Source organism: Lepidochelys kempii, chromosome 7 (assembly GCF_965140265.1).
Source record: "Lepidochelys kempii isolate rLepKem1 chromosome 7, rLepKem1.hap2, whole genome shotgun sequence".
Lineage (NCBI taxonomy): Eukaryota > Metazoa > Chordata > Testudines > Cheloniidae > Lepidochelys > Lepidochelys kempii.
This window is the reverse complement of record NC_133262.1, coordinates 111,187,978-111,210,358: the sequence shown is the minus strand read 5'-3', so window position 1 is coordinate 111,210,358 and position 22,381 is coordinate 111,187,978. Positions and strand designations below refer to the sequence as shown.

General features: G+C 44.7%; 1 protein-coding gene across 3 annotated transcripts in view; it reads left to right on the top strand.

Moving 5' to 3' along the window:
* Positions 1-347: 347 nt before the first annotated feature.
* SLC18A2 (solute carrier family 18 member A2) overlaps positions 348-22,381 on the top strand; it is a 52,712-nt gene continuing 30,678 nt past the window's right edge. The window contains exons 1-6 of one of the 3 annotated variants that reach the window (XM_073354251.1): positions 348-488; positions 3,021-3,090; positions 3,235-3,306; positions 4,080-4,230; positions 6,124-6,475; positions 21,628-21,686. In XM_073354251.1, coding sequence (XP_073210352.1) covers positions 4,110-4,230; positions 6,124-6,475; positions 21,628-21,686 — 532 coding nt within the window. In that variant the 5' untranslated portion in view covers positions 348-488; positions 3,021-3,090; positions 3,235-3,306; positions 4,080-4,109. The remainder of the gene's footprint in view (positions 489-3,020; positions 3,091-3,234; positions 3,307-4,079; positions 4,231-6,123; positions 6,476-21,627; positions 21,687-22,381) is intronic. The other 2 variants (XM_073354249.1, XM_073354250.1) reach the window with 2 other exon arrangements.

The window sequence follows — 22,381 nt, the reverse complement described above, 5'->3', positions numbered from 1 at the left end:
AGTAGCCCCCAGCAGGCTAAAGAAGCACCTCGCCTTCCCCTTTGTCCGTCCGCGGGGCTCCCGGCCTCCGCCAGGGCGTTAGGGGGCATGTGCAGGGGGAAAAGCGGCTGACTGCTCCCGGGCGTCGCGCCAGCTGGGCAGGGGCAGTCCGCAGCACGCGGTGCCTCGCCCGGGCGGGCGCTCGCTCCCCGGGGCGCTGGGGTCGAAGGGGCTGGGTGGGAGGCAGAGGCAGGGGGGCTGCGGCAGGGGCTTGGGTTGGCTGCGGGGCTGCCTGGGGCAGGGCGCGCTGCAGCCCTTGCCCCAGAGGCGCCTGGGGGGCGATAAGCATCTGGCGTGACGTCAGGGAGGAGGCTGGTAAGTGGCGCTGCCCAGAGGCGCTCGGGGCTCTCGACGCGGCTCCCCCGGCCCAGCAGGACGCCAGAGCGGAGCCCAGGCGGGCAGGACCCGCGGAGGGCGGACAGAGACCGGCAGCAAAAGAGCCGCGCCGGGTAAGCGCCACAGCAGCGGGCGCGCCCCGCCGAGCTCGCCCGCCCGCCAGTCCCAGGCGGGGAGCGAGAGATCATGGGCGGGAGCCGAGAGTTGGGGGGAGGGAGCAAGGGCACAGAGTGGGGGCAGTGGCAGAGACGGGGAGCGGTGATAACGGGGGGCAGGAGGCTGTGGGGCAGTGATAGTGGTGGGGGGTAAGGGGAATGTGGGGGGCAGTGATAGTTGGGGTCTGTGGAGCGTGAGGGGGGCAATGGCAGAGACGGGGCACAATGATACCTGGGGCAGGGATAATGTGAGGGGGCAGCGACAGTAGTGGGCTGTGGGGGGCTGTGCTAGTGGGGAGCTGTGGAGCATGAGGCGGACGGGGAACGTGGGGGGCAGTGACAGTAGTGGGCTGTGGGGGGCTGTGCTAGTGGGGAGCTGTGGAGCATGAGGGGGACGGGGAACGTGGGGGGCAGTGACAGTAGTGGGCTGTGGGGGTCTGTGCAAGTGGGGAGCTGTGGAGCATGAGGGGGACGGGGAACGTGGGGGGCAGTGACAGTAGTGGGGACCTGGGGGGCAGGGGGCTGTGCTAGTGGGGAGCTGTGGAGCATGAGGGGGACGGGGAACGTGGGGGGCAGTGACAGTAGTGGGCTGTGGGGGGCTGTGCAAGTGGGGAGCTGTGGAGCATGAGGGGGACGGGGAACGTGGGGGGCAGTGACAGTAGTGGGGACCTGGGGGGGCAGGGGGCTGTGCTAGTGGGGAGCTGTGGAGCATGAGGGGGACGGGGAACGTGGGGGGCAGTGACAGTAGTGGGCTGTGGGGGTCTGTGCAAGTGGGGAGCTGTGGAGCATGAGGCGGACGGGGAACGTGGGGAGCAGTGATAGTGGGGACCTGGGGGGGGCAGGGGGCTGTGCTAGTGGGGAGCTGTGGAGCATGAGGGGGACGGGGAACGTGGGGAGCAGTGATAGTGGGGATCTGGGGGGGGCAGGGGGCTGTGCTAGTGGGGAGCTGTGGAGCATGAGGGGGACGGGGAACGTGGGGGGCAGTGACAGTAGTGGGCTGTGGGGGGCTGTGCTAGTGGGGAGCTGTGGAGCATGAGGGGGACGGGGAACGTGGGGGGCAGTGACAGTAGTGGGGACTTGGGGGGGCAGAGGGCTGTGCTAGTGGGGAGCTGTGGAGCATGAGGGGGACGGGGAACGTGGGGAGCAGTGATAGTGGGGACCTGGGGGGGGCAGGGGGCTGTGCTAGTGGGGAGCTGTGGAGCATGAGGGGGACGGGGAACGTGGGGGGCAGTGACAGTAGTGGGCTGTGGGGGGCTGTGCAAGTGGGGAGCTGTGGAGCATGAGGCGGACGGGGAACGTGGGGAGCAGTGATAGTGGGGACCTGGGGGGGGCAGGGGGCTGTGCTAGTGGGGAGCTGTGGAGCATGAGGGGGACGGGGAACGTGGGGGGCAGTGACAGTAGTGGGCTGTGGGGGGCTGTGCTAGTGGGGAGCTGTGGAGCATGAGGGGGACGGGGAACGTGGGGGGCAGTGACAGTAGTGGGGACTTGGGGGGGCAGGGGGCTGTGCTAGTGGGGAGCTGTGGAGCATGAGGGGGACGGGGAACGTGGGGAGCAGTGATAGTGGGGACCTGGGGGGGGCAGGGGGCTGTGCTAGTGGGGAGCTGTGGAGCATGAGGGGGACGGGGAACGTGGGGGGCAGTGACAGTAGTGGGCTGTGGGGGGCTGTGCTAGTGGGGAGCTGTGGAGCATGAGGGGGACGGGGAACGTGGGGGGCAGTGATAGTGGGTACATGGGGGGGCAGGGGGCTGTGCTAGTGGGGAGCTGTGGAGCATGAGGGGGACGGGGAACGTGGGGGGCAGTGACAGTAGTGGGGACCTGGGGGGGCAGGGGGCTGTGCTAGTGGGGAGCTGTGGAGCATGAGGGGGACGGGGAACGTGGGGAGCAGTGATAGTGGGGATCTGGGGGGGGCAGGGGGCTGTGCTAGTGGGGAGCTGTGGAGCATGAGGGGGACGGGGAACGTGGGGGGCAGTGATAGTGGGGACCTGGGCGGGCAGGGGGCTGTGCTAGTGGGGAGCTGTGGAGCATGAGGGGGACGGGGAACGTGGGGAGCAGTGATAGTGGGGCCTGGGGGGGGCAGGGGGCTGTGCTAGTGGGGAGCTATGGCGCATGAGGGGGACGGGGTATGTGGGGAGCAGTGATAGTGTGGGACTGTGAAGCATGAGGGAGCACTGGCAGAGACAGGAGCAGTGATAGCAGAGGACTGTTGGGGGCCGTGATAGTGGCGGGGGGGGGCGGGCTGTGGAGCGTGAGAGGGGCAGTGGCAGAGACGGGGACCAGTGAGAGATGGGGAGTAAGGGGAATGTGAGGGAGCAGTGATAGTGTGGGGTGGGGGCGGTGACAGCGGGGGGTTGGGAACTGTGGGGGGCGGTGATAGTGGGGGGGGCCCTCTGGGAGCCTGAGGGGAGCAGTGACAGCGGGGGCAGAGACGGATTAGTGGCCAGCGAGTGCTGTCCTTTCGATGAGACTGTCACATCTTTTGCAAACCTCCAGCCTCCCATCTGCCTGGTGATTCAGAATTGTGAGCGAAGCGCGAGTTGAGCCCTGGCAGCAGCAGCTCCTGGTGAGAGTAAAGCATTTGACCCTTTGATGGGAAGGGCCGAGGTCCCATCTATAACTCAGCCGTAGGACAGTGAATTGGAGCAGCTGAGTGAGACAGAACACTTGGAAAGGGGGAAGTTTGCTAGACGTTCTTGTTTTACTGCAGCTTGACGCCAGGTGCTGCCTTCCCTCCTGAGGCGGGGCTCCCAAGAACAGTTCGGCGGCACTGTATTTGAAGGTAGGCAGGCCTGGGACAGATTGAGCCTGGTCACGGGGGTACAATGTACCAGCCTGGCTGAAATGGCCCCGTTAGTCCTTGCAGAATCTAAGCTTCCTTTAAAAAAATAAGTTTCTAGCCCTTAAGGTTAAGAAGTTCTTGTAAACATGAACCAATGAAGGGATGAGTTTGCAAGGGGAGAGAAGGAAACCGCGCTGTACCACCTCTGTTTGTGGGGAAGGTCCCAAACCCAGCGGAATGGCTGCGATTCCTTTGTGCAGAACCGGTGGCTGGGGTGTAAAGGGCACAAGGCGGGGAGATGGGAGTGAAGGGCTGAGTAGATTTGCTCCATTTCTCTGCAGCAACAGGATACAGAGGACTAATCCTCCTCCACGTGTTGGGGGCAGTTGTGCCAAGCTGTTGGGTTGCAGGAGGTGGGAATTTCTTTCACTTTATGACACATAATAATGACAATTTGAAGCCAGGATTTAACTGATTATTTTTAGAGAAACATCAGACTAGTCTAAGATTATGGGTAGAGATCTAACTAGGCCTCTGCCGCCCACCCCTGAGTAAGAAAGAAACTAAACACGGTCCACAAAATTCCCCTATTGCTGGAAATGGGGAAACAAACCTGTGCCAACTAAGTGGGTCATGAAAGCAACAGGGAGACAGGCAAATCCAGGAAAAGCTAACTCTCCTTTATATGTTTCAGAGTAGCAGCCATGTTAGTCTGTCTTAGCAAAAAGAAAATAATAAAAAATGCTTATTATATATCCTTTATATGTTTACAGTGTAAGTCATTGCCTGAGGGAGCCTGAGCCATGGCTTGGAATGAATTCAGTGTCCTCAGCTGGCTCAGGGAGAGTCGGCAGTCCCGAAAACTAATTCTGCTTATTGTTTTCATTGCATTACTCCTGGACAACATGCTGCTTACTGTAGTGGGTATGTGGAACCTTTTCTTTCCAACTTATTTTCACAATAAAACCCCCTCAATGGATACACTGAACAGTCTGTGTATCTTCTGCAAGTTTAATTGGTGTTTCTTTCTAAATAATACGTTATCTACAATACATTTTTTCAAATTATATATGAGATATTCTAGATACTGCACAAATACATACCCACTCACCTCATAGTTTTGGTTTAGTTTATATTTATTTAAAAATACATGATAAAATTGTCTAAAAAGTTCTTCACAGAGTATCAATTACAGGTATCAGTAATTTCTAGTCAGAAAAAATTATCTGTCATTTTCTAAATTATTTTTAACTGTGCAGCATTTTCTTTCCTCTGTGGTCATGCAAACCAGAAGGACAGGCTAGATAACACTTGAGAAATATGTTTTCTCATGATAATTCTTGTGCATCGCCCCCATCATCATTGTTCTTATGAGATGATTTTGGTGGCAAAGCAGTATCATTGAGTCAGACTAATATGAAGGCCTTTTAGATTGATTTTAAATAACTCACAACTTGGTTTAGTAAAATCAACTTTGATCAGAACAACACTGAAATCAATGGCAAAAGTTCCATGGTATATAGGAAGGACCTAACCTAATATTAGGATAGAATACTTACAGTTAAAAATGCATTTAGATTTCAAGTTTTTGAACATTTTTAACTGGTTGTTTTAGAGGTCCTCATATTAATATAAATTTGGATACAAAGATGCAAATAAAAAAAGTCAAAAACACGGGGAAAAGGGGAAAATACCAGTTTGTGTTCACACACTTGTATTGCATAGATATACACATTTAGCTTCTACAGATTTGACACATTGGGCTACACCATGGCAGTTTTTAAACTAAACTCCTTATTGATTTCATTAGGGAATTCAAATTAAAAAAGAAAAAACATGATGGCACAATATGGCCTCTAATGAAAGGCTAATATATATTTTTGGCAAGTACTTTTTTTTTAAAGGAAAATTGTTCTCTATGCATTTCATTGTTTGTTCACTAATTATGTTAGAAAATCTTTTATGTAATCTCAGTTTGCAGGTTTGCTGAAAAAATATATTTCATAACCATATATAGTTTCAGACTTTTGCAAGAGGCAATACACGTTAACAGCTGTTGATTTTGTCACTAATATTTCCTGATAAAAATTACTGTCTCACCTGCTTTTACTATTTTAAAAATACTAATTTTCCTTTATTATATATTAATCCAGTTAGGATACAGCTAATACCTTAAAACATGTACAGAATTTTACTTTTAAATGACTTCCTTTTATGTGAACTTAAAACCCCCCCACCAATGAACAGCGTGAACATCTTAGATCTCTATTTATTTATTTAATATAAAAATAATATAAAATCTTTCCCCTCTTAATAGTGTTATTCCCAGCAACATTTATTGAACATAATATATTTTTATTGGAATTTTCCTTGGTTTAAATGCCTTCTTAGTGCAGTAAATGTTCTTTGTAAAAGCATCAGCCAACAAGACTACACAAATAATGTCTTGGGGTTCCTCCCATGTTTTGCCCTTAAATAGTACTTGTGTACATAGATAGTCATGCCTGTCAACATAAACTGAATATCTATGGAAAAGGCTTGCAGAAGTTGCTTATAACTACACTTCCTAATTATAATTCAGTACAGTCAGTATTTTTTTTCCTGGAATAATGTTTGTTGTAGTAATTCTTTGCTGAAGGCAAAAAAAAAAAAAAAAAAAAAATCAGAAAACTCTTTAGCACTGTTCTATATAGCAAAGCCCTATTTTTATTTGTTCTGATGATACATTTTCTGTGATAAAGTATGCAAGCTAATGAAATTATGGCATTTACATGCAACAGATCCTAAGTTACTTACATATTGTGTTTGCTTTTCCAGTGCCAATAATTCCCAGTTACCTGTACAGCATTAAACACCAGAAAAATGAAACAGAAATCCAGACTATGAGACCTGAGATAACTACAACAACTGTGGCCAGTTTTCAAAGCATCTTCTCCTATTATGACAACTCCACAATGGATACTGGAAGTCAGTCTGATAGGACAAGATCAAGAGATTTGTATCATACTCAGACAGAGCAAATGGTGGTAAATGTGACTAATATACCATCCGATTGCCCCACGGCAGACAAGGACTTGCTAAATGAAAATGTCCAAGTTGGTTTATTGTTCGCTTCCAAAGCCACTGTACAGCTAATCACAAACCCTTTCATAGGGCCAATGACAAACAGGTATGTTATTGCTTTTATACTGTTAGCATTTTATACTAAGCTTTTACTATAATCAGTATTTCAAACAAAGATTTATTTTCTTTTTCCCCCAACTCCCTGGAGTTCTCATTTCATTTATAGCCCCTGGAATATGTTTGACTATCACATCTGCTTTATAATTAAAGCTTTTTCAAAGTAAACTGGTGTATTATGCTTGAACCATTTTGCTACTTTAATCATCATCCAGTTTCTTTTCTCTTCAACTCCTTGGTCTGCATATCTTTATAGAAGCTTTTACTGAAAGGGTCAGTCAAGTTCTTTGAGTACTGCTAACAAAAATACTACATTACTGGGCCAGAAAGTCAAGATGGTTCAGTAACTAAAACAGCCAGATCATTGTGAGTAAATCTATAATGTGAGAATTTGATGTTGAAGTTGTAGGCAGCATTCAGAATTTTTTCCTTGCATGTGCTGTAGAGTATTTATAGTGCATCTTGTGAATCTAGGACTCTGGTTAATATTCCATGAGCATACAGTGAGGAAAAAAAAATGCAAAGCTGTGCTTGACCTCAGTGGGAAAGGGAGCAAGACTATCGCATATATAGTTGATGCTTTGCTGTTCCATCACTGAACTACAATATAGGCTGCTAGATCCTCAGCTGCTTGAGGATCATTGAAATCAATGGTGTCACACTGATTTACATTAGCTGATGTTCTGGTCCAATGTCTTCATACAAAATGTGTTTTTGTAGATGTCATATATATGGAAATATTGAAAGGAAGTGTGTTTAAAGGGGGCATTGCTGAAAATGTATTTGAATGGAATTAGAACCACAGCTATAGTATTCATACTATTAGTATTTATTCAATGAAATTCAAAAAGAAAATAAATGAAGCACTGGTGTTCTTTGTTTGGAGATAGTGCATTTATAAATTTAGTTTATTTTAAGCGTTTGGTGTAAGTGGAACAGACTAGAGGTTATTTTATTGATGATAGCTCAAGTAGTACAGAAATGACAGTATCATAATAAGTGACATGATGAATATGTGGACAGGAGTTCCATGTGCACAAAGTACAATACTTGTAAACTTGATAGATTTTTTTTTAAGCAATTGTGGGAGTTACATTTTTAATGAACATCATTTTAAAGCCCTGTTTTAATGTTAATGATTTGTGTGCGTGTTCCCCGTTCAATTTCTTTCAATCCCTGGGCATAACACAGTGACGTTACCTAATCAGTAAGATGTATGAGAATATAGGATCCCTGTGTACAAGGTTACTTCCGATTTTGTTTAAAGACAAAGCATTATTTTTTGTGTTTTAGATGTAAGCTGTTCTTTCAACAAACAGTTTTCTCTCTGGAAAGTGGTCTTTGGCTACCTCTCTGTTATGTTATCCTGGTCAGATGGTTTTCTTTTATTGGAGCATGCAATGCTTATCATGCATGCCAGTTATACAGACAATCAAAACATTGGAAGTACTAGATATTTCTGCTTCTGAAGTCAAAACTGATATCCCTCTTAAATCTTTGTGCTTGTCTGTACACAGAAGATGTAACAGTTTAACTAAATTTTTAGTTTTAAACTGATATAGCGATATATAGTACAGTGGGGTTTGCACTGGTCAAATCATCCATTAAATCTGTGCAAGTTTGTGTTTAGACCAACCTTTAAACAAGATTCTCTCTCATCTCATCTCAGACCTCCTTGCAAAATTTTTATGTAAATGCCTAGTGGATGTAAGGGATTTTTTGTTGCTCATCAGCAACTCCTATCAATTTATTCATCAACAGTCATAATTATGATAAAGATGGCATGTAGATTATTTGCCTAGATTGATACATTTTAATTATAATTTTGCAAGGATATATCCCACACACAGACACTTTCATATAAGAAATAGTAATCTTTTAATAATATGCCATTTACAAGTATTCTATTGATTTTGTTAGTGGTCAATTTAAGTGGTCACATTGGTAATACAGTTTATGTAGTTTCTTCAGAAAAAAAACACGTGTAAGTGCCTGGAAGCAAGGGTGTGTGCATAATTATGGGTTCATATCTGTTTGTATTTTATGAACAAAGTCCTGATGCAGCTGTGTCTTGGGAGGGGTGACATTGCTCCTGTGGAGCTGTGTTCTGGGGAGGATACTGGATGTGGTCACTGCCGGGGCACAAAACCTCCACACAGATGGCCCTGAGCTCCTATGGATCTCTAGGGATCTGTGTGGATCTCTGGGATCCACTAGGTTTGAGAATGGTCCGCCTAGCTTATTATTATTATTTTTTAAACATGGCTATCCCCTCCTTCTCATCAGAAGGATGAGATGTCGGGAGAGCTTTCTGAGAGGTTGCACACTGAGATTTCCTCCCGGACACTTCCTGGACATTTTTCCAATGGGAGGGAGTGTTGTGAGCCATTGTATTACCTATCATATTGTATGCGGGCAGTGTAAAATTCATGTTGTCCTTAATTATTAATTTCCTGTTTAAGTGTTTGAGCCTTGTAAACAAACAGTATATTCTTTTTAAATATACAGAAAAGAATGTGATCGTGACACAATAACCCTAACTTTAATCCATTGAGTGTTGTGGTTTAATGTATAATTTTTACTTTGACCTCAGTATCTAAATACTTTCTTTTGAGGGATGTTTTAAGGAAAATATCATCAATTAATATATTCATCACCTCACAGCAGAGTTTTTTGGTGAAGAACTTATAACAGCTATTTCTCTCTCTCTCTGTAGGTTAAATAGAAAGTGTAACAATATTGATTTATTATAGGTGGAACTGGTAGCACTGCCTATGGTTGCCACAGACTTCTCCTTATAAATACCCTGTTTTCAGTTGTTAATAACTTTGCCAAACTAAATTGTTCAGCCTGAGCTTTTCCATACTGGGTGTCGTCTTCAAGTTGAATTTTTTTTTGGAAAGTTTAAATAAAAATGGTTCTGCTATTTCCAAGAACGGGATTGGGGAAAAAATAAGTTTTGTCCATGTTAAAAAAAGTCTTATAACCTTTTGGTGAGAAGCTCAGCATGTTTCTTTCTCAAAAGAGTTGCATGTTATGTTTTTGTTTTTAGATTTCTGGGGAGAATGATATTTATTTTGGGTTATTGTTCAGAATGTATGAAGAAATGAAATGAAGAAATGTGCCCTTTTAAGCACTCAAGTTTGTACTTGATGCAACCGATAATTACATTAATTTCACTTTGCAGCTGTAACTGGCTCTCTTTTTACTTGTTTTTAGAGTTTTTCAGGATTTTTTTCCATCTTTTTTCTTTTGTGTAGTTAGAGATGGTTTTAATTTTAATTACTAGATTAGTGAATTATAAGGAGTGAGTGATGCTAACTAATGGCTTTTGTACATTCCAGCATCATTCAGTGGACAGCTGACAAAATATGGATATTCCTTAGAGAACTAGGGGTATGTCTACACAGAAAAAACTGTACCTGGACTAGCTTACCTGAGCTAGTTTACATCCAGCTAGTTTGGGAAACAGTAACAGTGCAGACAGTGCAATGCAGTCAGGATAAGCCCTGTATGGATCTTGGGTACATATTCTGTTCACTAGCCTGCTCCAAAGCCTGCACTGTGCTGTCTTACCTGAGGTTGTGTCTACAATACATTATGCTTGCCTCTGTGCTCCCAGATGGGAGCTAGGGGGAAGCTGCCCAGAGCTTCTTGCCTCAGGCAGGGAAATCCACACCCGGAGTCAGGTCAGCTGCCATGCTCTCGGCAGGAAGCTGGAACTCTCAGGGGCAGCAGGGCTCCAAACAGAGAGTGTGGTGTCCGGACAGCAGCCCAAGCTGGGAGTCTGGTGGCAGCCCAGTTTGGAGTGGAGACCCAGAGACAGCTTTCTTGTCAATTTCAGGGCTCCAGTGGAGCCCAGAAATTGACAAGAATAACATCCAACAGTGGATCTAAAGAACACAGTGTCTACACCAGTGGTCTCCAAACTTTTTACGCCCAAGATCACTTTTTGAATTTAAGAGCAACCCAGGATCTATCCTGCCCCTTCCCCAAAGCATCGCCCTGCTCACTCCATTCCCCCCCTCTCTCAGTCACTTGCTCTTCCCCACCCTCGCTCATTTTCACCAGACTGGGGTAAGGGTTTGGGAGGGGGTGTGGGCTCTAGGCTGGGACTGAGGGGTTTGCAGTGTGGGAGGGGGCTCAGGGCTGAGCCTGGTCAGAGGGTTGGGGTGCAGGAGGGGGTGAGGGGTGCAAGCTTTGGGAGGGAGTTTGGGTGCTGGGGGGCTCCAGACTGGGGCAGAGGGTTGGAGTGCAGGAGGGGCCTTGGGGTGCTGGCTCTGGGAGGGGGTTCAGGGCTGGGGCTTGGGGTGCAGGATGGGGGTCAGGGTGCAGGAGGGGGTATGGGGTGCTGGCTTCAGGAGGGGGCTCAGGGCTGGGGTGTAGCCTCCTGCCGGGCAGCACTTACCTCCGGCGGTCCTGGTCTGTAGTGTTGCGTTGCTGCCGCTAAGGCAGGCTCCCTGCCTACCCTGGCCCCACGCCGCTCCCGAAAGGGGCCAATGTACCCCTGCAGCCCCTGGGGGTGGGAGAGGGGGCATGTGATTCTGTGTGCTGCCCCTCTCTGCAAACACCAGCCCCGCAGCTCCCATTGGCCACTACTCCCTGTTCCCGGCCAATGGGAGGTGCGGGGGGGCAGTGTTTGCAGGCAGGAGCAGCGCGTGGAGGGAGACCCTTGCCACGCACCCTGCCCTGGGGCTGCGCTGGCTGCTTCCGGGAGCGGCGTGGGGCCGGGGCAGGCAGGGAGCCTTAGCGGCAGCCCCGTTGCACTCCAGAGATCGTGATTGACTGGGAGATCCTCTAGGATTGACCAGTGGATTGTGATCAACTGGTTGGTGACCACTGGTCTACACATACACACTGTGTCGCCCTAACTACACCAACATAAGTCCTTCGTCTCTTATCAAGGTGGTTTTATTATGTTGGCGTAGTAGGGGAGTAACATGGGTGGAAGGAGCATTTGAATATTGAGGCCAAACTGTGTATAGGCCTCATACTGTTACCTGTGCTAGCTAGATTCAAGCTATCTTAGATAGGGTAGCCCAGTGGTTCTCAAACTTTTGTCCTGGTGACCCCTTTCACACAGCAAGCCTCTGAGTGCGACCCCCCCCTTATAAATTAAAAACACTTTTTTTATATTTAACACTATTATAAATGCTGGAGGTGAAGTGGGGCTTGGGGTGGAGGCTGACAGCTCACGACCCCCCATGGAATAACCTTGCAACATCCTGAGGAGTCATGACCCCCAGTCTGAGAACCCCAGCCCATGCACTGCTTGTGTTGTGTAGGCATACCCATTGTTTGCCATGCAAGAGTGAATAGCGCAGTCTGCTTTCAGTCTAAATCAGGGATCTCAAACTCGAATCACCACGGGGGGGTCACATGAGGACTAATACATTGGCCCAAGAGCGGCATCAGTGACACCCCTCCACCCGCCTGCCCTGGCTCCGCCCCCACTCCACCCCTTCCATGAGGCCCTGCCCCTTCCCCACCTCCAGCCCAACTCTACCACCTCCCTGCCCCTTCCCACCCCTTCCACGCCCCCAGTCCAACCCCTTCCCCAAAGTCCCCACCCCAACTCTGCCCCCTTCCTGCCCCTATTCCAACCCCTTCCCCAAATCCCTGCTCCTGACCCGCCTCTTCTCCACCTCCTCCCCTGAGCTGCTCCCTGCTCCTCCTCCCCTCCTGGAAAGCGCTAAGCGCCGCCAAACAGCTGTTTGGTGGTGGGAAGTGCCTGGAGGTAGGCAGAGGAGCGGGGCCGCGGCACGCTGGGGGCGGGGGAGCTGTGGGAAGGGGAGCTTGGAGGCTGACAGGAAATAACTTGCGGGGGGTGGGGGGGGAGCTTGGCGGGCTGCAGGAAATAAACCTGTGGGCCACATGTTTGAGACCCCTGCTCTAAATATTGGTAAAAGTCACTTTAAAAAAGCAAATATAGAGCTAGATAGTGGCTTTTCCATAAGCCCACAGGCAGAATCCAGTCACGCTGCCACAGGAGCAGACCAGGGATCATATAACTCAGTCACAATTGATCCCTGCTTCCTCACCTGGGTTTGGAGTGGAGTGGGTAGGGAGTCATCTGCTGCAACAGGTTTACCAGATCTGGTGGGGTTTCACCGCCCCTCTCCCCCCGACTTTTGAAAAGAAGCCTAGACTGGTTTGGACATAGATGATGAAAATATTCTCCTTTGCCATGGTGTTCCCACTTCATAGACAGTGAATCATGTCCAGCTTCCACATAGTGGCAATTTCAAGTATTTTACTATTTCTTCCCTTGAAAACAGGCTCCTGCACAAGCCAATGTCAAAATCTAGGATTTATCTAGGATTCAAATATGACAGTATAATTTGACTTCATTTAGCAGATAGAGGGACAGAAACAAATATTAGACACCTACTGAATGTTTCAGAAAGCAGCCATTTTGAAGTCTGCTTCGAGCAGGGGGTTGGACTAGATGACCTTCTGGGGTCCCTTCCAACCCTGATATTCTATGATTCTATGATTCTAAGTCTTGCAATCTCTAACTGTTAGAATTTTAGATTTTATATAGAATTTTCTGCTAGGAAATTTCACACTTAAAATCCTCCCCTATGCTGGACAAGACAAGTTCAGGGCCTCATTAATATCCTTAGTGAAATAACACAAACTCATACACAAGGTTGATAAACAAATAGCACTTGCCATATTTGCAACTAACATCAACTTTTGATATATTGAACATTTACAAGTCAAGAAAGTTAAAAGTATGTGACTAGGCTATAGTTATCCCTCAATGATTGCAGCTTGAAGTCAGTGTGACTTGTGCTCCAAACTGACTTCAGAGTTGGATTCTCTAAAACTCCTAGGGGCGTAACTTTAGGCTCCTAATTTTTGAAAAATTTGGCCCATGTGTATAACAAAATGTTTGTGAACTTTTTAGATGTATTGAAGTATAAATAATTTTTCATTGTTAATACGGAAGCAATTTTGTTTTGAAGTGACAAAGGTTTTAACGCCACCAGGTCAAAGATTTTAATGCCACTAAGAGAAAAAATTTATTCAAGTCAGTTTTAGCCCCTGTTGCTGCATATAGATATGTACTGTGCTTAACTTTAAAGACAAGTAATTATTTTTAAGTCAGGGGAATTATTCTTGTGAATAAAATTACATACCTGCCTAAGTATTTGCAGGCTGAGAGCCTTAATTTTCAGTATTTTGTTTTGCCCTGTAGCAGTTTTGTAAAATTCAGGTAAGATACCTTTAGCAGTAGTAGCATTTAACCTCCCACTCCCTAGTCTTTATAAAATGTAGTACATTATAAATTTTAATCTAAAATTGCAATAGCACAAATCATCAAATTAGATTTACAAAGTCTCAACCTGAATTAAATATATGATTTTAAAAATAAGTAATTTAATCATCCCACACTGTCAAAACCAGGGTGATAAGTGCTTGAAACCTTAATTATGGAGAAACCATCTACTTTCTACAACAAAGCAACATCAGGCCAAAGACTGAAACCTTTGTCCTTTAGCTCCCAAACCACAGCTCCCTAGTCCTTGAGCTGAAGGAAGTCACCATTAGCTGTCTGTTATAGAAGTGCTTTTATGTTCTTTTTAAGTTATAGACAGCGATTATAGGGTAGTGTTCTCTCTCTCTCTCACCCACCCAGCCACCCACACTAGTATTTTCAAAAGGGGCATCAAATACTCAGTGCTTCAGTTTCTGTTTGCCCAATGAGTTAAGCACCCAAAATAAGTGGACATTTTGGAAAATCTTGGTTGTAGGAGCTCATCTTGTTCCCATTTAAAATAACAGAAACCCCCGGTCCTTCCCCCCTCCCCCCTCATATTGACATTAATGGCAGCAGGATGGATCCCTGCAGCTATCCACAAACAATCATTAATAACCTTGCTTAAATCTCAACTTATGTTCTTTTAGTATAGCTCATGCATGGGATTTAACTATTTGGAAAAGGTAGTAGCAAGCTGTATTTGAGCTAAAAAGAGAAAATGAAATGTTAAACAAAAGCCAGAACATCTCAGATCTGGATAAGTTTTTAATTACATGGTATTAACTCTATAACTTAAATTTTCTTTAACTTTGTAGAAAGTCTCCTTTGCATCTGATGCACATTTGGCAATTTTCAATCCAAAACATACTTTCCAAGACAAAATTACAGGAGAAATAAAAACAGGGCTTAATAATAATGGAAGCTTGTTGCTACCTTAGCTATGCAGAGTGACAGTTTGTTGGAAGAGGTAAGACCCTTAACAATATTTGGGTTTGCTTCCTGCTGCCTTATGTAGTCATTTACATAGATGTAAAGTGGGTGCAAAACAGCATTTTATATTTAGTTTACACACAGATTCATAGATTCTAAGGCCAGAAGGGACCACTGTGGTCATCTAGTCTGATCTCCTTCATAATATATGGTCACGGAACTTGCCCAAAATAATTCCTTTGGAACTATACCATCCATTCTCGATTTAAAGATTGTTAATGATGGAGAATCCACCACAAGCCTTGGTAAATTGTTGTAATGATTAATTACCCTCACTGGTGAAAAATTTACATATTATTTCCATTCTGAATTTATCTAGCTTCAGTTTCCAGCCATTGGATCTTGTTGTACCTTTGTCTGCTAGGGTGAAGAGCCTACTATCAAATATTTGTTCCACCACATGCATATGTATGGGCTCATCAAGTCACCCTTAACCTTCTATTTGTAAGCTAAATAGATTGAGCTCTGTCACTGTAAGGCATGTTTTCTAATGCTTTAATAATTCTTGTGGCTCTTCTCTGGCCACAGCATCACAGGAGTCATGTTCAGCTGATGATCTACCATTTACATGTGTAAATGACTACAGAAGGCGTAAGGAGGTTAAGAATCAGGCCCATTCACCTGGACCAAGAGAACAGAAGTATTAGGTAACAGGGCAGCAGTGAGATGATAGACTAAATTTCCTTTGCTGAAAATGGCAGAATTCTCAGAGTAAACATGTCAAAACGCAGAACACAGATAGCCTATTCTCAGTTACACCAATACTTCTCTGGAATAATGGCACTGAAATCAAAGTGTTTGCACCAGTGGGAGTAACAAAAAACACTGTTTCTGCTACCTTTGCCTTGTTTCAATTTTATTTCATTGCAACACAAAACCCATCAATGGTTTATCTCACTACCATAAGGTAATTTCGTTAATTAGTGTAAACCAGGATCTGAATGAACTCTTTCCTGCTGTTGATGAATTGGGGGGGGGGACCTCCCTCGGAGCAAACCACATTTGCACAGACACACCTACTTTGCCTAGGTGATCAGTAGACAGACCTGCATTGCCAAAGTGATCATTTTGGGCTGTTGTGAGTTAAAATTTACTTTAGTGTTGGATGTAGGGGCAAGGAAATGTTATTTTCTTTATTGTATGACTAAAGGACAGGAAAAAAAATAATTAAATTCATGGAGGTAAATGGTACAGGGAATGTAATGTAACATGAGTTTACCGAAAATAGATCATGCCAGAGTGACCTATTTTCCTCCTTTGAGAAAATAACGGATTTTTTAGATAAGGGGAAATGCAGTAGATCTAATATAGTTGGATTTCAGTAAAGCATTTGGCATGGTACCATATGAGAAATTATTAGTTAAATTAGGAAAGATGGGTATCAGTACAAGAATTGTAAGGTGGAAAAGTAACTGGCTAAAAGGGAGAAGGCAACGGGTTGTGCTGAAAGGTGAATTATCAGACTGGAAGGAAGTTACTAATGGAGTTATTCAAGGATTGGTCTTGGGACCGGTTTTATTCAATATTTTTATTAATGACCTTGGCACAGATTGGAGGAGCTAATGATACTACATTGGGAGGCATCATCAATACAGAGGAGGACTGGAATATTCTATCGGTAGATCTGGATGACGTTGAAGACTGGAGTGACAGAAATAGGATGAAATTCAATAGTACAAAGTGAAAGAATATGCACTTAAGGTCTAATAAGAAGAATTTGTGCTACAGCCTGGAGGCTGATGAGTTGGAAGCAACAGAGGAAGGGAAAGACCTGGGTGTTGGGGTGCTGATCATAGGATGACAATGAGCCACCAATGTGATGTGGCTGTGAAAAAGACAAATGCAATGTAGGTATTTCCAGTAGAGATAGAGAAGTATTAATGCCATTGTGCAAGGAACTGGTAAGACCACATTTGGAATACCGTGTACCGTTCTGGTCACCCACATGTGTGAAAGATTAATTTAAACTGGAATAGGTGTAGAGAAGCACTACTAAGATAGCCTACCTGATGAGAGGAGACTGGAAGAGCTTGGCTTGTTTAGTTTAGCAAAAAGAAGGCTGAGAGGGGAATACGATTGCTCTCCATAAATACATTAGGTGGTAAATACCAGGGAGGGTGAAGAGATGTTTAAGCTAAAGGACAATGCTGGCACAAGAATAAATGGATATAAACTGAACAAATTCAGGCTGTAAATTAGAAGATTTCTAACTATCAGAGGAGTGAGGTTCTGGAACAGCCTTCCAATAGGAGTTGTGGAGGCAAACAACACAATTAGTTTTAAGAGACAACTGGGCAAATTTATGAGTGGAATTGCATGGTGGTGTTGCTTGTGATGGCAGAGAGCAGGGCTCAAGAGGCCCTAGGGCTCACTTTCTGGTTTATGTCTTAGGTTCCAAAAAGCTCATGCTTTAGGGTTTCAGCTGGTCACCTACAGGGGTCAGGAAGAGATCCTCCCCCACCATGAATTCTGGGTGGGGGTTGACCTTCTTCCTCTGATGTATCAGGTATGGCCATGGTTGGAGATAGCTCATTGGATGGAATGGGCCATGGCTCTAATGTGGCACCAAGGAGTCTCTCTCCCAGGTGCTTGGCTGGTTGATTCTTGCTCATATGCTCAGGGGCAGGAGGCAAACCCATGTGAATGCTCCTCTGAATTCTGGCACTTCACTGAGCTAGGACAACCAACTGTGAGGGGGGTGCAGCAGAGGGAAGTGGCATGTTAAAGGGACATTCACCCATTGGACTTTCACTCTGCAAGGTGAGAAACTGAAGCAAAGGACTTGTGTTCAAGATACTATGGGGCAGATGTTTTACTTATTGTTACTTCACTATTGTGTACTTACTTTTGAGTCATTATTGTGGAGTTTTCCCAAATTAATAAGTTTCCTTTGGCTCTTAATAAAAGTTTTCTTTTGTCATACATAGATTTGGTACTTGGGAGCAAGAAAGTATTACCTCTTGGCACCTAGGGGTGTTTAGTTCTTTCAGATTTCTGGGTGGGGGCTTGAGCTGGATTTGTCTTGTACTGTTAAAAGGAACCCCTAGATATGGAACCTTGTTGATGACGATGCCACCTGGCAGAAGGGTTACATGAGTGTAATCACTACCAGACAATTCTGTAATATTGGCTCCATTTTGTCACTGAATCTCAGCAATTTATACATACTTTATCCATAGCTGCCTTCCCCCACTGATTAACGATAGGTATTTTTCCTGAAGTCAGAAATACTTCCGAAAGCTTTTCTAGCTGCAGAGAGCCCTTTGAAACATATTGGATTTTGTCTCAGATTTACCACTGAGCAAGTAATTCCCTACTTGTGGAATTAAAAAGAGAGTGAAAGCAAAAGGAGCAGAAGAGATTTACAGGTCTCAGGGTTTTCCTCTGCTGTATGGTGTAGAGATATCACAAATCTGGGGAGAAAAGTCATGGGAAGGGAACAGAAGCTACATGAAATGTTCTAACCCTTTGCATAGTCACAACATTTTCCTGTACACAAAGCACCACAGAGCAACGAGGGGGAGTGGCTCAGGAGAAAGGGGGAGGAGTAATTAAAATAGTTGCTTTGTGGGCTTATTTACATGTTAAAAAAAGTTTAGTAACTGATCTGATTGGAGCACATACTCCTAATCTGTGCATTGTAAACTCTGTTGGAGGGGTCACCTATAGGGGTCAGGAAGAGATCCTCCCCCACCATGAATTCTGGGTGGGGGTTGACCTTCTTCCTCTGATGTATCAGGTATGGCCATGGTTGGAGATAGCTCATTGGATGGGATGGGCCATGGCTCTAATGTGGCACCAAGGAGTCTCTCTCCCAGGTGCTTAGCTACAGATCAGGACCTGATGGTTGCACAGCAGCCAACTGCTGCTATTAGCACACATCTGCTATTTTAGGAGGATGTGCTGGTGTATTAAGAAAAAAGAAAAGGAGTACTTGTGGCACCTTAGAGACTAACCAATTTATTTGAGCATGAGCTTTCGTGAGCTACAGCTCACTTCATCGGATGCATACCGTTTCGGTATGCAAATGGTATGAATCATAGAATCATAGAAGGTTAGGGTTGGAAGGGACCTCAGGAGGTCATCTAGTCCAACCCCCTGCTTGAAGCAGGACCAATTTTTGCCCCAGATCCCTAAATGGCCCCCTCAAGGATTGAACTCACAACCCTGGGTTTAGCAGGCCAATGCTCAAACCACTGAGCTATCCCTCCCCCCACTCCGATGAAGTGAGCTGTAGCTCACGAAAGCTCATGCTCAAATAAATTGGTTACTCTCTAAGGTGCCACAAGTACTTCTTTTCTTTTTGCGAAGACAGACTAACACGGCTGTTACTCTGAAAGGCGTATTAAGAGAGGACCAAACAGGAAGAGACACTGCACATCTGTAAGGTATGGATGAGGGTTTTCCCAAGCTTATTTGTTACCCAGCCCTTGCCTTCTAGTGAGTCAGGAGCCCCATGCCAAGTTGGTGATGCTGCATCAGATCAATATCTCCCCAAACCCTGGGCAAGATTTCAGGCAAGCCTTTCCTTTCCCTGTGTAATTTCGATAGTGGAGGGATCCAGGGCTATAGTAACTTGAGCCAACAAACACATCTTTCTTCACTGATCATCCAAACATGTTTTTCTCAGAACAACTAGTGTCGGCTTCTTATATATGGATTTCCTTCCCATCTGTTCCCTTTCCTTACCTTTTTTCTTATTGCAGTACCACCAAGGAAGCTGGTGTTCAGACCACCAGCTAGGGATAGAAAAATAAAGTCCAAATCATAGGTTTTTTCACAACCTTTTGTTCAGGGCTTGCTTTATTTCCAGAAAATGTAAACTCAAAATCAGAATAAAATTCAGACTAATAGCTAATAACCCTTTCTACCTTCAGTCAGCTGGGAAAGAATAGGGGACACACCCTCCCCTGCCCAGATCAGCCTGATGGTAGACAACAACCCAGTAACATACCAGACACCTATATACCTTGTCACTCTCCCAGAGACCCCATTGGACAGTGTCTGGTACTTGCACATACTACAAAATGGTGCCTGCCCTGAAAAGCTTACAATCTAAGTAGACAAGACAGAAAAAAGGAGTATTATTCTTATTTTACAGATGGGAAACTGAGACAGAGATAGATTAAGTGACTTGTTCAAAGTCATACATGAAGCCTGTGGCAGAACTAGGAATTGAACTCAGATTTTCTGAGTCCCAGTCCTGTTACCTAATCCTAAAACTAACCAATTTGCTTTAATTGTTATCTTAATACCTAAATAATTGTGCCATATATTTTTAATATAGGAGAAGCACTTAGAGCAAATCTCCCCCTTCCAATCCCCATTGCAGATTTTTATTTCATATTCTACATTTCTTGCATATACAGAACTCGCACTGATGCTAATGGGAGTTCTGCACATGAGTGAGTGCAGCATTTGCCCCTCTAAGACAGGTGTATTTTCTGCAGTCCATAATTAAGGAAGATTCCTATTAACAATTAGAGTTTCATTTAATTCAGGGCCATGCCATTTGGTCCATATAACTCAGCAGCATTCTATTGCTTAAAAATACAGCACACCGACTGAAGGAAGTTCTACAGTAGCTGAATGAGCCTTTTAAATGCATGGCCTCTCCCTATCACCTTTCCATCTTCTCTGCCCACTTCCTTTTCTCCTTGTACCTTTCCCCCTTCCCTGAAGTTTGCTTCTGTTCTTTATTTTATTTTAAAAAATCAGTTTTTACATAAAATAAGGATAAGGCAGAATAAGATTTAAAACTATTTGAATTTGTATAAGCAATTTTTTGTAAACTGTAATACAAATAATTGATATTTATTTTAACTACTCATATTATATACAATCAAATGTTTCAAGTACAGTTAAGGTTAGGTAGCAAATGGTTAACATTATGAGAAGTTTAAGTATAGTTCATTGTGTTTGTTTTCCCCCTATATATTAAAAGATTTAATAAATAGTTAAAAGGAACAAAAGTTCTACAATAGAAATTCTTCCACTGTTTTGCTTGCAGTGCTAAACTGATCAAGCCTACCAGTTTAAGGACCTGATCCTTGCAAGTCATTGGAAGGGTCATTCAGCACTCCTTAAGAAACAATCAGCACTGTGAGGTTTTGGAGCCCTTAAAGGATTTCTTTACAAATACATTTGAGGCTCACATAACAAGGCTCACATACCATGGAAATACTCATTTTGATGAAAAAGCCATTTCTTTGTAGCAAAACATTGCCAATGAAGAGTTTTGACCAGCTGTATTCGTATTCCTGAAGCCTCAGGAGAAGCAAAGTGTTATTTTAAGTCTCTTTGGGCCCAATCCTGCAGTTCTAGTGTAGGCAAAACTCCTGATGAAGTCAATGGAAATTTTTCCCAGGTAAGGGCTAGTAGACTGAGTCTGTCATTGGCCTGACCATATCTCGCTGCAGTTAGTGGGACTGTTCTATGTGCTCTTTCTAGTCTAGTTTCAGTGTATAGAGAAGAACAGAATAGTTTCTTAACCAACAGTGAGATATTAGTAGAATATTTCAGAGTTCAATATGCAGAGCCAAATTCTGCCAGGCTTACACTCCATGCAACGTCTCTGAAGCCCAGGGGGATTGCAGAGAATATAAATATAGCAGAGTTAGACCAATAGAATTATAAGGGGCAAGTCATTTGAGATTTCTAATACAGAACACAATCTATTGAATGAGAAGGTATGTATGTGGCCAGCATACATTGATTCAAATCCAAAACCCACAAACCGAGCTGCTAAGTTTTTGCAATTTTCTTAATACATAAAAGCAACCGTCCTTTGCCTTCAGCAAGGAATTCACCTCAACAAACCTGTTTTAAAGTGTGCATGAAAAAGTACCATTCTTAAATATATTTGTGTTGACTTTGTTTTCCAGAATAGGTTACCAGATTCCAATGTTTGCTGGCTTCTGCATCATGTTTGTGTCGACAATTAGTAAGTGCCTGTTTTTTGCATACTTCGATGCAGATGCTGCATTTTTCATAAATGACCCAGCAGACCTGTCTCTCTCAGAAGACTCCATGTTTATATGCTGGGGGAGAGGGGGACCTTATTTTCAAAGTAAAATACTGGGATGCCTGTTACAGGAAGAAGTTGGTGCTGAGATTTGAATGCATGTCTGGAGGGATTTTGGTAGGCATCAAGTAGGTGTACATGAGCTGGTAGGAGAAAAGGATGCCTATTCTTTCTCTTCATCTGGGAAACTCACCTGACTTGTTTTCTGCCACCCTGTGGATTAGACTATGGCTCACGCTAGCACAAATCATCAGTAACTCTATCAAAGTCAGTGAAAACTGGTGAAAGTACAGAATAAGGCCATAAGTGCACAGGAGGGCTGGTTCAAGGGCTTGTGCAAGGTCAGGGGAGGAGGTACTTGAGACTCATGTGCGTTCAGCCAGCAAGTTGTCAGCTTCACCAGCTCAGCTGGTTGGGTACTCCTTCAAGTGGCCAACTTGCAGATTTTGTAAAACTGACACAGGAACAGGCCCTGAAAGAGTACATTCCTTGTTTTCAGGGACAAGTGTTCACCCTACACTAATGCCAGTGGGGAGTCTTTCCAGAGTAGAGTGTAGGATCCGGTGCAATACCCACGAGGCTAGACAGTGCCTTTAAATACAGCTTTATGCAAG